The 12,814-nt window shown below is 33.1% G+C and overlaps 1 protein-coding gene across 1 annotated transcript; it reads left to right on the top strand.

Annotated features, from left to right (window-relative positions):
• Nucleotides 1-3,172: 3,172 nt before the first annotated feature.
• Nucleotides 3,173-12,495, top strand: LOC123910538 (fatty acid amide hydrolase). The gene is made up of 21 exons (XM_045961685.1): nt 3,173-3,436; nt 3,559-3,667; nt 3,769-3,878; nt 4,318-4,378; nt 4,567-4,754; nt 4,850-4,979; nt 5,148-5,225; nt 5,301-5,448; nt 6,213-6,325; nt 6,408-6,483; nt 7,371-7,442; nt 7,664-7,715; nt 8,461-8,541; nt 8,623-8,706; nt 8,817-8,920; nt 9,033-9,125; nt 9,239-9,307; nt 9,769-9,833; nt 10,365-10,426; nt 11,580-11,675; nt 12,002-12,495. The coding sequence occupies exons 2-21, from the start codon at nt 3,589-3,591 to the stop codon at nt 12,062-12,064; spliced, it is 1,824 nt and encodes a 607-aa protein (XP_045817641.1). The 5' UTR covers nt 3,173-3,436; nt 3,559-3,588; the 3' UTR covers nt 12,065-12,495.
• The last annotated feature ends 319 nt before the right edge of the window (nt 12,496-12,814 follow it).

The raw sequence follows: 12,814 nt of genomic DNA, 5'->3' as shown, positions 1-12,814 counted from the left end.
AATGTATCCCGCATCCTAATATCATAATTTATGTTGTATGAAAATTTATCAAAATTTATTGTTGAAGTAATGGTCAATGTTACTTTAATTCTTCATATACATTTTAATATTAAAAAATTTCTACCGTATTTTCTAATGTTACATATTACATTTTATCAGACCCGTGCGAGCACCGGTCAAAAGTTTAGTCTTTTACAATTTTAGTTTCTACCCATGTTTTTCCTCTAAAAATAGTGATTTTTGACGTTCTAAAAAATGATTTATTGTTTTCAACATTAAATCTTTTTTTTGGTGATAGTTTTCAACATTAAATCTAATGCTGAAATATTACATTTGAGAACAAAATTCAACATTTTTGACAACTATCTCTACAATTAAGCCTAAAGTTTAACCTCCCAAACTAATTTCGAAACTTCCTAGATTTATTAATCAGACCCCATCTATCTCCGCACCATCGGTTTTTTTTTTTTTTTTTACAATGAAGTTAAAGAACAAACTCAAAACCTTTAACATATTACTCAAACCTCTCACTACTAGACCAAATATAATTGCTTACAACCTTACACCACCACTTCTAAATCAACACAACTTGGAATCTTATGTTACGAGAAATTTTTAATTCTTCTAGCCCCCTCTGTAAATCAGCAACAAAGACATTACACATGTCAACGAATTTTATAAATCCACAAATCCAGTTACTATCCCTGTGCAAATCAAATTTCAAAAAACATGGATTTTGAACTTAGGGAGCTCGTGAATTTCACTTTCCTATCTCAAAGCTGATCTATAATTATTAAAATTGTGTGTTTGTTTGGGTGCGCGGCTTGTTGTTAGATTTATTGCTTAGAACAAATATTTAATTTAGTTCTTGATTTATTTGTTAATTTTTGGTATTAACCTTTAGATTGTTAAGAGAAGGATCTTTTTTTTTTTTTTTTGAAACATTAAGAGAAGGATCTTTATAATTTCAGAGTTTCGTCTCCAAAAATTTATTATTTTCTCTTGTTTACTTCATAAACGGTAGAAATATAGTAGTAGCATATTAACTTCACTAGTAATTTTGAGATGAATAATTCCGCTTAAGAATTAATTGTAAACGATTAAATTCACTTACCCGACATAATTTGCACTTATTCATTTTAAAAGTGAACTTATAATCACTAGACTACTCGATAAAAAAAAATGCCAACCGAGTAATAGGTCAAATTGGTTCCAATTACTTTGCTAATCTAGTAGTAATTTATAGTGCTCAAGCACTAGGGTAACAAGAGAACTTTAAATGTTATTCTTGTCGACTTCATTTATTTTGCGTGGTTGTCAAATTTAGCTTGTTGGCTTGAGCTTCACTTGTTTAGTGTTGATTGATTCTTCATAACTTGCATCATAAGTTAAATTCATGTTAGATTATTTTTGAGTTAAATATGAATTCAAATCAACGTGAGTTGTTAAAGTGGAAGAAGCTTATATTCTTTAAGATGAGGGTCCACGGTTTGAAAAACGAGATACAAGAAATTGTTTGGTCGTTAGGTGATCCAAAGTGTTAAATTCATATTAAATTAATTTTGAGTTAAATTCAAACATCAATTCAACTGATCAACATGCGTTGTTAAAAGTGAAAAAAGATTAAATTCTTGAAGATAAATCCACGGTTTGAGAAAACTGAGATACAAGAAATTGTTTGGCCGTTAAGTGATCCAGAGGGTTAAATTCATATTAGATTATTTTTGAGTTAATTTCAAAATCAATTCAACTAATCAACATGACTTGTTAAAGTGAAAAAAGCTTAGATTCTTTAAGATAAATCCATGATTTGAGAGGGTTATTTCATTGAACTTTAAAATACTATTCCCAAACACACACTTTTAATAATTATAGATAAAGTCCATGGTTTGAGAAAACTGAGATACAAGAAATCGTTAGATGTTGGTACCCTTGGTCTTCCCCATCTCATATCTATATCTTATATTAAGTTAAAAAAAAATAAAATTACAAGGGGACTAGGCTTTACTCCAAAGAAACAAAAAGAAAGAGTGGAAGATTTGATTCATTTTATAGTAAAATGTAAAAATTAGTTACTCAAAAACGTTTAAATGAGATAACGTGAATCTCTTATAATAACTTAACTAAAGTCTTGAGTTCGATATACTGAGCCCTAAGGTAGCTCCCCCATAACTATATAAGCTGATTGAACACTATTTTAACTAAAACTTGATGACATATAGTATACTCTTCAACATCCAATATGAGACTCATGATTTACATTTAATACATCTATAAAAACATCGTATAAATTGAAATATTTTTTGTACATAATGAAACAAATATCCTCCGTACACAATTGCATATTATATATATATATATATATATATATATATATATATATATATAAATGTTATACTTTTTAAGGTTGAATCATGTGCACAAAACTAAGATTTATTAGAGGAAAATAAAAGAGAGGGTAGAGAACTCACTCATCAGATCAATGGAAGAAATGCTTTCAGCTGGATGTCACAATCCGAGCATTGGAGACAACCGACCATGGCAAAGGGGGAGAGGGGGGGGGGGATGCTTTGACGTCCAAGTCAGTATAAACTTGTGGTGAAGGTTAGAGTGACATACCATAGCAGGTGGTGATATAGGCTGATACATGTGACATTGAGCCAATAGATGCAAGTTGATTCAACTCAAAAGTCTGGTCCAGAACAAATCCGAATCCACAACCTCTTATTAAATTAGAATAAATTTCCTACCATCTCATTCATATATAAGTATCGTAAATTATTTTTCCTAAAAAAAATTAAACTACTAAAAATATTTCACTATTGTATTCATTCCTAAATATCCCAAAATTGAAATTAAGTTTAAAATCATGATTTTTGCTAGAATAAAACAGGTATCTGTTGAACCAACATAGTGTGACACAAGTGAATGAGTGATAGATACTTCATACTTGAACCATTGACCATTTGATCATGGGTTTGATCCTTGATCGATGTGTATGGAGAAACATTTGTCGTAAGAGGTCAATCTCTTAAATGAGTTTTAGTGTGCAGATACGTGCCGATGATACTTTAATTTAAAAAAAAAAATAAAAAAATTCTACCATAGTTGTTGGCACTACATGAATGCAGTTGATTTAATCGGCAGGAGTTGGTTTACTACCAACCAACCAATAGAAGCAGCTTTGAAAATGTACGAATCTTATCGAAACGTGCATTTATTTAATATTAAAACGTGGCCCCACCCTACCCGCCAATTTTGGTAGTAAGTAGTAATACTGACTGACATAACCAGACGGCACCGTATGGTGGAACCTCCCTTCCTCCGTCCACATCACTGCAAACAACTGATACCAGTTACTTTACCATTTATCACTATTCTATTGTCACAATCATTCATAATCATCATCATCATTGCTATTTATTACTACTGCTAGGTTTCTCTTTTTTTTCTTCTGCTCTCTGCAATTTCCATTTCCAATTTCAATTTCTTGCTATTTTCTTCTTCGTCGTTAATCACTATTTCAATCTCTAATTCTTAATTAATCACTGAAAACAGAGTATCGCTTGTGTTTTTTGATCTATAAAAATGGGGAAAAAACGTGTAATGCTGCCGGCAAAGGACGTTGACTTGTCTTCAGTTAAATATGAACCTGAAATTGTTCAAGGTTAATTGCTTCTTTTCTAAATGAATTTCACTGTAGTTGGATTTTTCAATTTCTAGAAACAAATTGTAATATATGATTCCATTTTTGTTTTTGTTTGGCAGCTCCGCGTTTGACTGGCTTTTTGTTTAGATTGTTTGTGAGGTTACTTGAAGCTCCATTCATAGGTTCTCTCCTTTTGACTCATTTGAAGAAGGAAAATAAAATCAATGAGGTTTGTGTCAGTTATTGACTGTGTTAGATGGTTTAATTGTTTTTTCGGTTGCTTATGTTCGTTCGTTTTTATTTCAGTTGTGCCGATATAATACCTCCGGTCCTTAATATAAGAAAAAATTCACTTTTTAGATACATGGAAAGATTAATGTATCTGAACTATATTTTAGACTACATCAATCTTTCAATATATCTAAAAATTGAACACTTCTTTATATTGAAAGTGTGTCTTTAGTAGTACTTTAGATTGAAGGTGTGTCTGATTGTGTCCGACACATGTATATGTCTGACACCGATCGACATGATAAAATAAAATTATTATCAATGTCTACTTGTTGGTGTCATGTTCGATGTTCGTGTCAATGCTTCATAGAGTGATATTGTTAACTGATTTCATGTTCTGTCTACTTGTTTTTACTGAAAATTGCAATGATGAACAGTTATTGCGGCATACTGTGATACCCGAGGAACCCATGTTTAAACCTGAATATCCACCTCAAGGTGATTTCTTCTCCGATATATTTATATGTTTACATTGACGGTGTTCTTATGCGTGGAATTTACCAAATTTTGAAGCTGGATTTATAGTGATTGAAAAGGAGGAATGAAGTTACATTAGAGAGAAATGATGAAAACTAGCAATTTTTGGCCATATAATAACCTTGCCTAGTTTTGTAACATAAATTCAGAAAAGGAACATGATGTTGTTGTGCTTGACGAAGATGGGAAACCTGAAGACCGGGTTAAGTCTGCCTTGAACTGTCTTCCACATTATGATCCTGCTAAATTATGGGAAAATTCATCTGCACCCTTTCAATACTGGAAAATACGCGACTATGCTTATGCTTATCAGTTTGGAAAAGTAACCCCATCTATGGTACGTGACATTCAGTTGGTAGCAACCTCAAATACAGATCGGTCTTTATTCTAAATTTATTTGTTAAATGAAACGGTTTCACTTCAAATACATAGGTTGCTGAGCGCATCATCTCAATTATAGAGGAGAATGGAATAGATAAACCTCCAACACCACTATTGCTATCTTTTGATGCTGCAGATCTCCGAAAGCAGGCGGCAGCATCTACTCAGAGGTTTGAAGAAGGTAATTCTGTATATGATCAAATACTCATATAGATGTTTTGTCAAAAAAAAATAAAAAAAATACTCATATAGATGTTAAAAGTGTAAATCTTTGATACGGGGTTATGTTGAGATATGGTGGGACTGATCATGGAAAATTACTGTGGTCACACTCTTGGACTTTATGCAGGAAATCCATTATCAATATTGGATGGAATTTTCATTGCTATCAAAGATGATATAGACTGCCTTCCTTACCCGTCTAACGGTAAGATAATCTTAGGATCTGACCTTGTGTGAGTAATTAAAGAAACACGCTCAGATTATCTTTTGACGACGGCAGGGGGATCTACATGGCTGCATGAGGTACGTGCTGTAGAGAAGGACGCTGTCTGTGTTTCAAGACTGCGTAGTTGTGGAGCCATATTCATAGGGAAGGCAAATATGCACGAGTTTGGCATGGGTACGACAGGAAATAATTCTAATTATGGGTAAGCTTATCTATATGTTATTTATTGATTTCATTATAAACATAAAAAGGCTTTTGGCTTGGCATGTTAAAAAGGTGATATTATTATTTGCTTGCTTTACCTGATATTAACAAAGATGTTCCAAATTAGGGAACATAAGAAGTCAAGTAAAGATATATGGAAGGTAAAAAAAAAAATATTGAAAGGCAACTAATGGGAGACCTGAAAAAATGGAAGAGTAACGGAGAATTGCACACGCATGTGGACAAGTAGATCATGAGTTGTGTTGACAGAAAAAATCATAGTTTAGGAAATCTGCCACATGGCATATGGGGGGAGGTGATGGGTATCTTTGAGAGTAACAAGATAAAAAGGAAGGGAAGGAGCGAGGAAGGGGTGAGGTCGAAATGAGTATGCTATTAGATGTGAGGTAAGAAGTGAAAAGAGTGGGTAAGCAAGAATTTTTTGTCTGACTGGATGCGAGGTTACATTGTTATCTATAGGTCTCTCAAATGGCCTGTGTTATCCTTTTTTTCTTGGTTGTTTTCTTTAGATTCTATCTTAGGCTCTCAGGTCTCTGTAATTACTGGTCTGATTCCTAGTTTCTATAGTTTGAGAAGTTTTACCACATGTCATATCACTGAAAATTCAAAAGCCTTCAGGAAATTAAAGGAATATTTCAAACATTCTTTTCTTCGAAAACTATTTTGGTTTGCTCATAATTTTCTTACACTCTTCATCGAAATATACATGTGATTGTTCAACCGAATTTTCTTGAGTTGCAGAACTGCAAGAAATCCTCATGCACCTGATAGATATACTGGTGGATCTTCGTCAGGTCCAGCTGCAATTGTTGCTTCTGGACTATGTTCTGCTGCACTTGGAACTGATGGTGGAGGTTGTGCAAATCTGATGTGTCAAACTATTTGTTTGCATCAACTCTATATATTGTTTCTCATTTTTAAAATTTGTGAAGGCAGGTTCGGTCCGTATTCCTTCTTCCCTGTGTGGTGTGGTAGGATTGAAGATAAATTACGGGCGAATGAGCATGGAAGGGTAATTTCTCATTATGTGATAGATCAATCATAGCCAGATCTTTGTGTCTACTATTTGTTCCTCAAAAAAGTGATTTTTACCTCAATGTAGCCTGTAGGAGAAATTATATTTTGGAATTTTTACCTCATGATTGCCCATTTTGCATTAGGGCTATGAAATGAAATTTGTCAAATTGATAACCTTTTTTTTTTTTCCAGTGTTTCGTGACAAAATATTGAAGAAAGATTTCTGCAATAGACCTTAAATATATTGATCAAATTCCACATGACTGCGATGATCATAACTCTAATTAAATCTATTAGGATGAAAGTGCACCCATTTGCATATGTTTGTTATTACTATTGAATATATCATCACTTGACATTGGTTTGAAAGTACGGCACATTATTAGTTTATCTAAAAGACTGAAACCTTTATTATATGGGAAACAGTCCGGTCTTTTGGTAGTGAAGGAACTTGTTTATCTTCTATTTGTCAAGCTTAAGAGTTTCTTTTCATATTCTAGTCTTAGGCATTGGTGGATAATAGTTAGTGTGTTTTATGACTGTTGTTGGTTCTTTGATGGTTAGTGAAACATTTTTTTTATCTTATAATATTGCATGACACATTTTCTTATGTCATTTGCGCAAAAAATTCAATGAAAATATGTTATCTTCTCATTAAGTTTTTAGTTTAGCAATTTTAAAAGAGCAACATGTCTGACTAACGTGCAATCTTCCAAGAATTTTGACAATATTAGTTTTTATGTACCAAAGTTTGTGTCATTTACATGGTTATGAGGAAAAAGATCTATGAATAATATATTTAGTTGCATTAAATACAATTTGTGTTTGACTAGGTAAATTTATTCCAGCTGGAACACACTAATAATTTTTATTTATTTACAGGTGCTTATGTGATTCTGGGACAGTGGAAGTTATTGGACCCATTGCTTCATCAGTAGAGGATGCAATGCTAGTGTATACATCATATATTTTTCCCTTTTTCGTTAGGCTTTCCTTTTTTATTAAATTCTTAGCTCCCCTTCAATTGAAATTATACTTGATTTCAAGTCTACATGTCTGCAGTTCTAATTGTTTGAGATAACAATTCAATAGGCGATGTTAAATAGAAAACCCAGATAAATATAGCCTTCCTCTTCAAAATATACAATGAATATTTTTGTGTTCTCATAATTTAGGTACGCTGCAATGTTGGGTGCATCGCCTGCAAATAGAATCAGTATGAAACCGGTAATATTTAATCCTTCAGTTGATATTCTTTGCAGTAATAAAAAATGCTGAGATTGGAGACTAGAATGTTGCAAATTAGATGTCATGTACTAATTATACATAGCAAAAAAGAAGGCAACCTTGCGGTTAGCTCAGGTGAATTGCGGTAGATAGCTACCATCATTAAAATAAAACTGAAGTGCAGGGAAAAAAAAAAACTCTGATAACATTATCAAATGCCACTGTATTGAGCTTATGAGAGACTTAGAAGTTATGATTAAGCACTCTTGCAATCTTATAGTCCATACCAGTATTCGGGAACACCAATGCCAAATAGCATGATGTAGACACAGAAACTTACCAGATGAAATACTTGAGAACTTTCATGTGAAACAAAAGAGCTTCTGCTATTTCCATAACATTTATGTTCCAGCGCTGTTCAGTTGGGGAAGGACTGCACAAGAGGATTGATTAACGGAAGTGTGTATATGGTTCTGAATATTATTTGAAAAAGATCTAAAGAGTACATGAACTAATCTGAATATATAGACTAAGCAATGGGCCTGATTAATGGGATTAAAACAAAATTACTTACATTATATGTGCCTACAACTACAATTACTTAGCTACAAAACTGTATGACATAACCAAACTACAATACCAAATTACCAACTCTTATTCTACCATTATACATACTCTATTATTTATTTAAAACATTCTATTCTTCTTACAAATTATGATGTTTACATTTCTCCGTTTCTTGTAGTCAACACCTTGTTTGCCAACTTTGTCGTTCAATGATGATACAGATGCTTTGGGATCATTAAGAATAGGGATCTACACCCCAGTAATCACGCTATCCTTTCAACATGGATTTATATGCTAATCTGATAAACTTTTTCTAAACAATGTATTTTTTCCTGTGAAGTGGTTTAATAATGTTCATTCAACTGAAGTCTCTGATAAATGCGAGGATGCTCTTAATTTGCTGAGAAAGGCGCATGGTTGCGAAGTAAGTTCATTGTAATATCATGTACTGCATGATTGTTTGCACTTTATTTTTCGTTTAGCATGATGGATTCAAACAAGTCCAAGTATTTCACATATCTCTTATATTTGAAGGTGAAAGAAGTTGTTATACCAGAGATTATGGAGATGCGAACTGCCCATCTTGTTTCCATTGGTTCTGAATGCGCATGTTCACTGAATCCTGATTGTGAAGACGGGTATGTTTGAGTTTTTCTTCTTTTTTGTTAAAAGGCATCGTTCGCATCTTTAAATATTTGACTGGAAGTTTTGATGAGAAATTTATGGTTGTTTCCTTCTTTTCTTTTGTAGGAAAGGTGCAAAATTGACATATGATACTCGCACAAGTTTGGCACTTTTCCAGACGTTTACAGCAGCAGATTACATTGCAGCCCAATGTATTAGGTAACACAAGTTTATTATAAATGTACCAAATTTACATCATTTTTATTGAAATGTAAATCATACTTAAAAATTGTTGTGCATGTAGCTTCTAAAATTTGTTTCATATGTTTCAGACGAAGAATTATGCATTACTTCTTGGAGATTTTCAAGAAAGTTGATGTCATAGTGACTCCAACAACTGGGTATGCATGTATAATGAACAATTATAGTATAATTTCACCTCGTTTTATGGACCATTGTACTGTCTTAAATTTCTGTTCAATTGATCTAATGTGGTTTGGATTCATCTATAATTATTTGATTTTTAGTCTGGACATATGACATTTTTTAAATAGTTTGTTGGTATTATGCATTAAAAAAAAGAGACAAACTTATTATCATTATAGCATCGTATATCTACTTTGTTCATGTTCATCGAACCAAGAAAGAAAAAAAATTAAAACTTGTATGGAAAACCTAACCGACCGATCTTATCAGATCTGATGACTTGTCTTTGATCAGTTCTAATAGCGGCAGCTTTTGTAGGTTATATGTGTATAATTTTTTGGGGAGGGTGATAAGGAAAGACATGTTTACAAAATTCAACTGCAACTTATTTTGGAAGGTTTTGTCATTGTTGCTGAACTGCTTTTATTTGTAACAGCATGACAGCGCCTAAAATACATCCAAGTGCCCTTAAAAGTGGTGAAACAGATATGCCGACTACAGGTGATTGTCTTCACCTTTAAATTTCAGATTGAGGATATCTTTTCCATAGTGATTTGCAGAGCAGCATCGTAATTAGCATTATTAGATCACCTTTTGCTATTGCTACTGATAATATAAACAACTGAGTACAACCTTATAAGGTTTATCATCTCGCAATAAGATAACCTGTTGGTTGGTATAAGATGAGTTAATGGTCTTTAGACTCGTAGGTCAACAAAAGAGCCACACAAAAGTTTTTTCTTACAATATAGCAGTAAGATTCTGAATCCATAATCTATTTATCATGACTGAATCCAGAGTATTGGTGGCATTTGTTTGCACTAGATGTCATGGAAATTTATGGATTGAATGTGTATTATTGGACACTGTAATCTGGACTCGTTTTATATTTAGAAGTTAGAACTTAGAAAGAACCGAATAATTCATGACAGACCTTAAAATAAAATTGAAATGCCATGATTACGACAAGTCACCAACTAATACACAATAACTTGTCTCGTTCACTATTTTAATTAGCAGCATTTTTCTCAGGTTACCTTATGCGGTTCGTTGTTCCAGCTAATCTTTTGGGATTCCCTGCCATTTCTGTCCCGGTAAGTGAGTGATATCAATCACTCGAGAGTATTGTGTTTATTATTTTTGTCTTTGGGTTAACACACTAGTAATTGCTAATAGACAAATTTTCTTAAGCTAGCAAATATTTTTAAACAAAAGCTTATTATAGTTGGCACAAGGGATGCCAAATTAGGCCACAGAATTTTTAAACCAACCTGAGGGAGCCATACTGCTAACGCTCCCTAACCACAACAAACTACGCAGGGATACACCAAACAACAAAAGAAATAGCTAACATATTGAACAACAAAAGAAATAGCTAACATATTAAACTACATGCTGTAATTTTCAGAAACACCCAAACATACAGAGGGGTTAGTCCACTAAGATGAGATAGGGTATCTATAACCAGATAATCTCGTAGTTGGACAACTCTAAGCTTTCAGTTTCTCCATTTCTACAATCTCTTCCACATCCAACGAAACACTGACTTGAACATTTCCTCTATTACTAGTCCACCAAATAGCTCAAATTATTGCAAACCAGATAAATCAGTTACCTAGCATCCTGATACTCCTTACTACATCACAGCACCCCTGAAACTTTAAGAAATGACTCCTACAGTCGCAATATTGAAGTGACAGCTATCCACTAGAGACATGACATCCAGACTTCTGAATAAGTAGGATATTCAAAGAATAAATGGATGATTCTACTGTCGACTGACAACCAAGATACATCCATTTTGATAGTGACAACATATTTCTATTCACCAGATTTGTGAGCACTCTATCCAATACCAATCTCGAAACAAAACCACAGGTTCAGTGGCACAAGTTTGTTCCATATTTTAGACAAAAATAAATCTGGATTGTGGGTTCTCCCATTTAAAATTCCGTTATATGCTCTTGACTGTAGACTTCCCACCCTGATCTTGTTTCCATCATCAACAGTCAGAAGCCCTATGTTCAGAATTCATTTAGATAACACATCACCTGCAGTTGATTAAACAATTGAAATTCTAACTGAAATAACTCCCTTTGCCACTTTCCCTCAATCCATTTACCCATATCTGGTTAGATGCCTAATCAAAAGCATTGCTGATATACTGGTATTATCTTGTATAATGTTTATTCGTTTTTTTAAAATGCATATACTGTTTATTTTTTAACGGACATGTTCCATCTATAGGTGGGTTACGATAAAGAAGGACTTCCAATAGGTTTGCAAATAATTGGCCGACCCTGGGCAGAAGCTACTATTTTGCGAGTAGCATCTGCAGTTGAGGTACATGTATATTCATGCATATATATATAATAAGTGTTGATATTCAAAAGTCAAAACCTCCCCACAGTTTGTGTAATATACGAACTATTTGCCTTTATATCTTTATTACAAGAGTTTAGTTTATGTATGTTCTAAGTGTAAATATATTTTACACGCATCCGATGATGTAGCATCACATCATTTTAGTAGTTTAAAAACACATTTTGTCATACTTATTAAATGATATGGTAACACATCATTTGATGAATGTCTAAAATATCTTTACACTGACGGTATACATATTTTTTGCTGATGTTTTTGGTAAACATACTTCCTAATTTATTCAGAAACTCTGCGGTGAGTCACAGAAGAGGCCTGTCTCATACTATGATATTCTGAGGGCTAACTGAAGCTTAAGATACTCTTGCTAGTTATTAATCTGTGGCTGAAATCTTCTAGCTTTATTTGGAGATTGCTATCCTTTTAACAGGATTTACAGTTTGGTAAAGTTCTTCGAAAATAATCAATCTCTACGAAGAAGATTGTAATAATCTACAGATATGAAATATTGTTTGGAAAATAACGGATGAGGATAAAATGCACACTATCTGGGTGTAGAAGGGGAGCTTCTTCTCTAAGAATTTCAACAGGATTTTGTGCGAAGGACTGTTCATGGCTTGGCTACTCTTAAACATTTTTGTTAATTGTTATCCTCTGAAATATATTTCATTTCATATTTGATGTAACCTCTCTTACTACTGTTCTATAAATTATAAACATATTTGTAGCATCCATTTTTTTTTTAATGTTATTTAGAGGAGTTTTAATTATTTTTTTAACATTTATGTTGTTTAAAAAAATCTAAGATAATGTTAGGCTAAATTGCATGTTTGATACTTTATGTTTATTTTAGGTGTGTGCGCGCGTGCGTGTCTATACTGTGAATACGCCGATAGGCTTGTTTATTTTATTTTTTTACACCTAAACTAGTTATCAAAGGGGATGTGTATTGCAAAGATGAGGCATGTCAAGCTCACTGCTTAGATATTTCTTTCTTCACTGGGGGATGGTGATCACTTCCAAATGCGTTTATAGTATGAAATAAAAATGCTGTGTCACTCACAACTGCTATATCCTCTTTTCGTGTCCATAATAACCTG

The sequence above is a fragment of the Trifolium pratense genome, linkage group LG2, assembly GCF_020283565.1.
Source record: "Trifolium pratense cultivar HEN17-A07 linkage group LG2, ARS_RC_1.1, whole genome shotgun sequence".
In the NCBI taxonomy this organism is placed as follows: domain Eukaryota; kingdom Viridiplantae; phylum Streptophyta; class Magnoliopsida; order Fabales; family Fabaceae; genus Trifolium; species Trifolium pratense.
This window is presented reverse-complemented; position numbering and strand designations above follow the sequence as displayed.

Bases quoted from the DNA above. Each gene is read 5' to 3' on its own strand.
- LOC123910538 (XM_045961685.1), top strand. From the start codon at position 3,589: ATGGGGAAAAAACGTGTAATGCTGCCGGCAAAGGACGTTGACTTGTCT. The intron at 3,879-4,317 runs GTTTGTGTCAGT...AATGATGAACAG, and splicing joins AGGAAAATAAAATCAATGAG to TTATTGCGGCATACTGTGAT. The intron at 4,755-4,849 runs GTACGTGACATT...TCAAATACATAG, and splicing joins GAAAAGTAACCCCATCTATG to GTTGCTGAGCGCATCATCTC.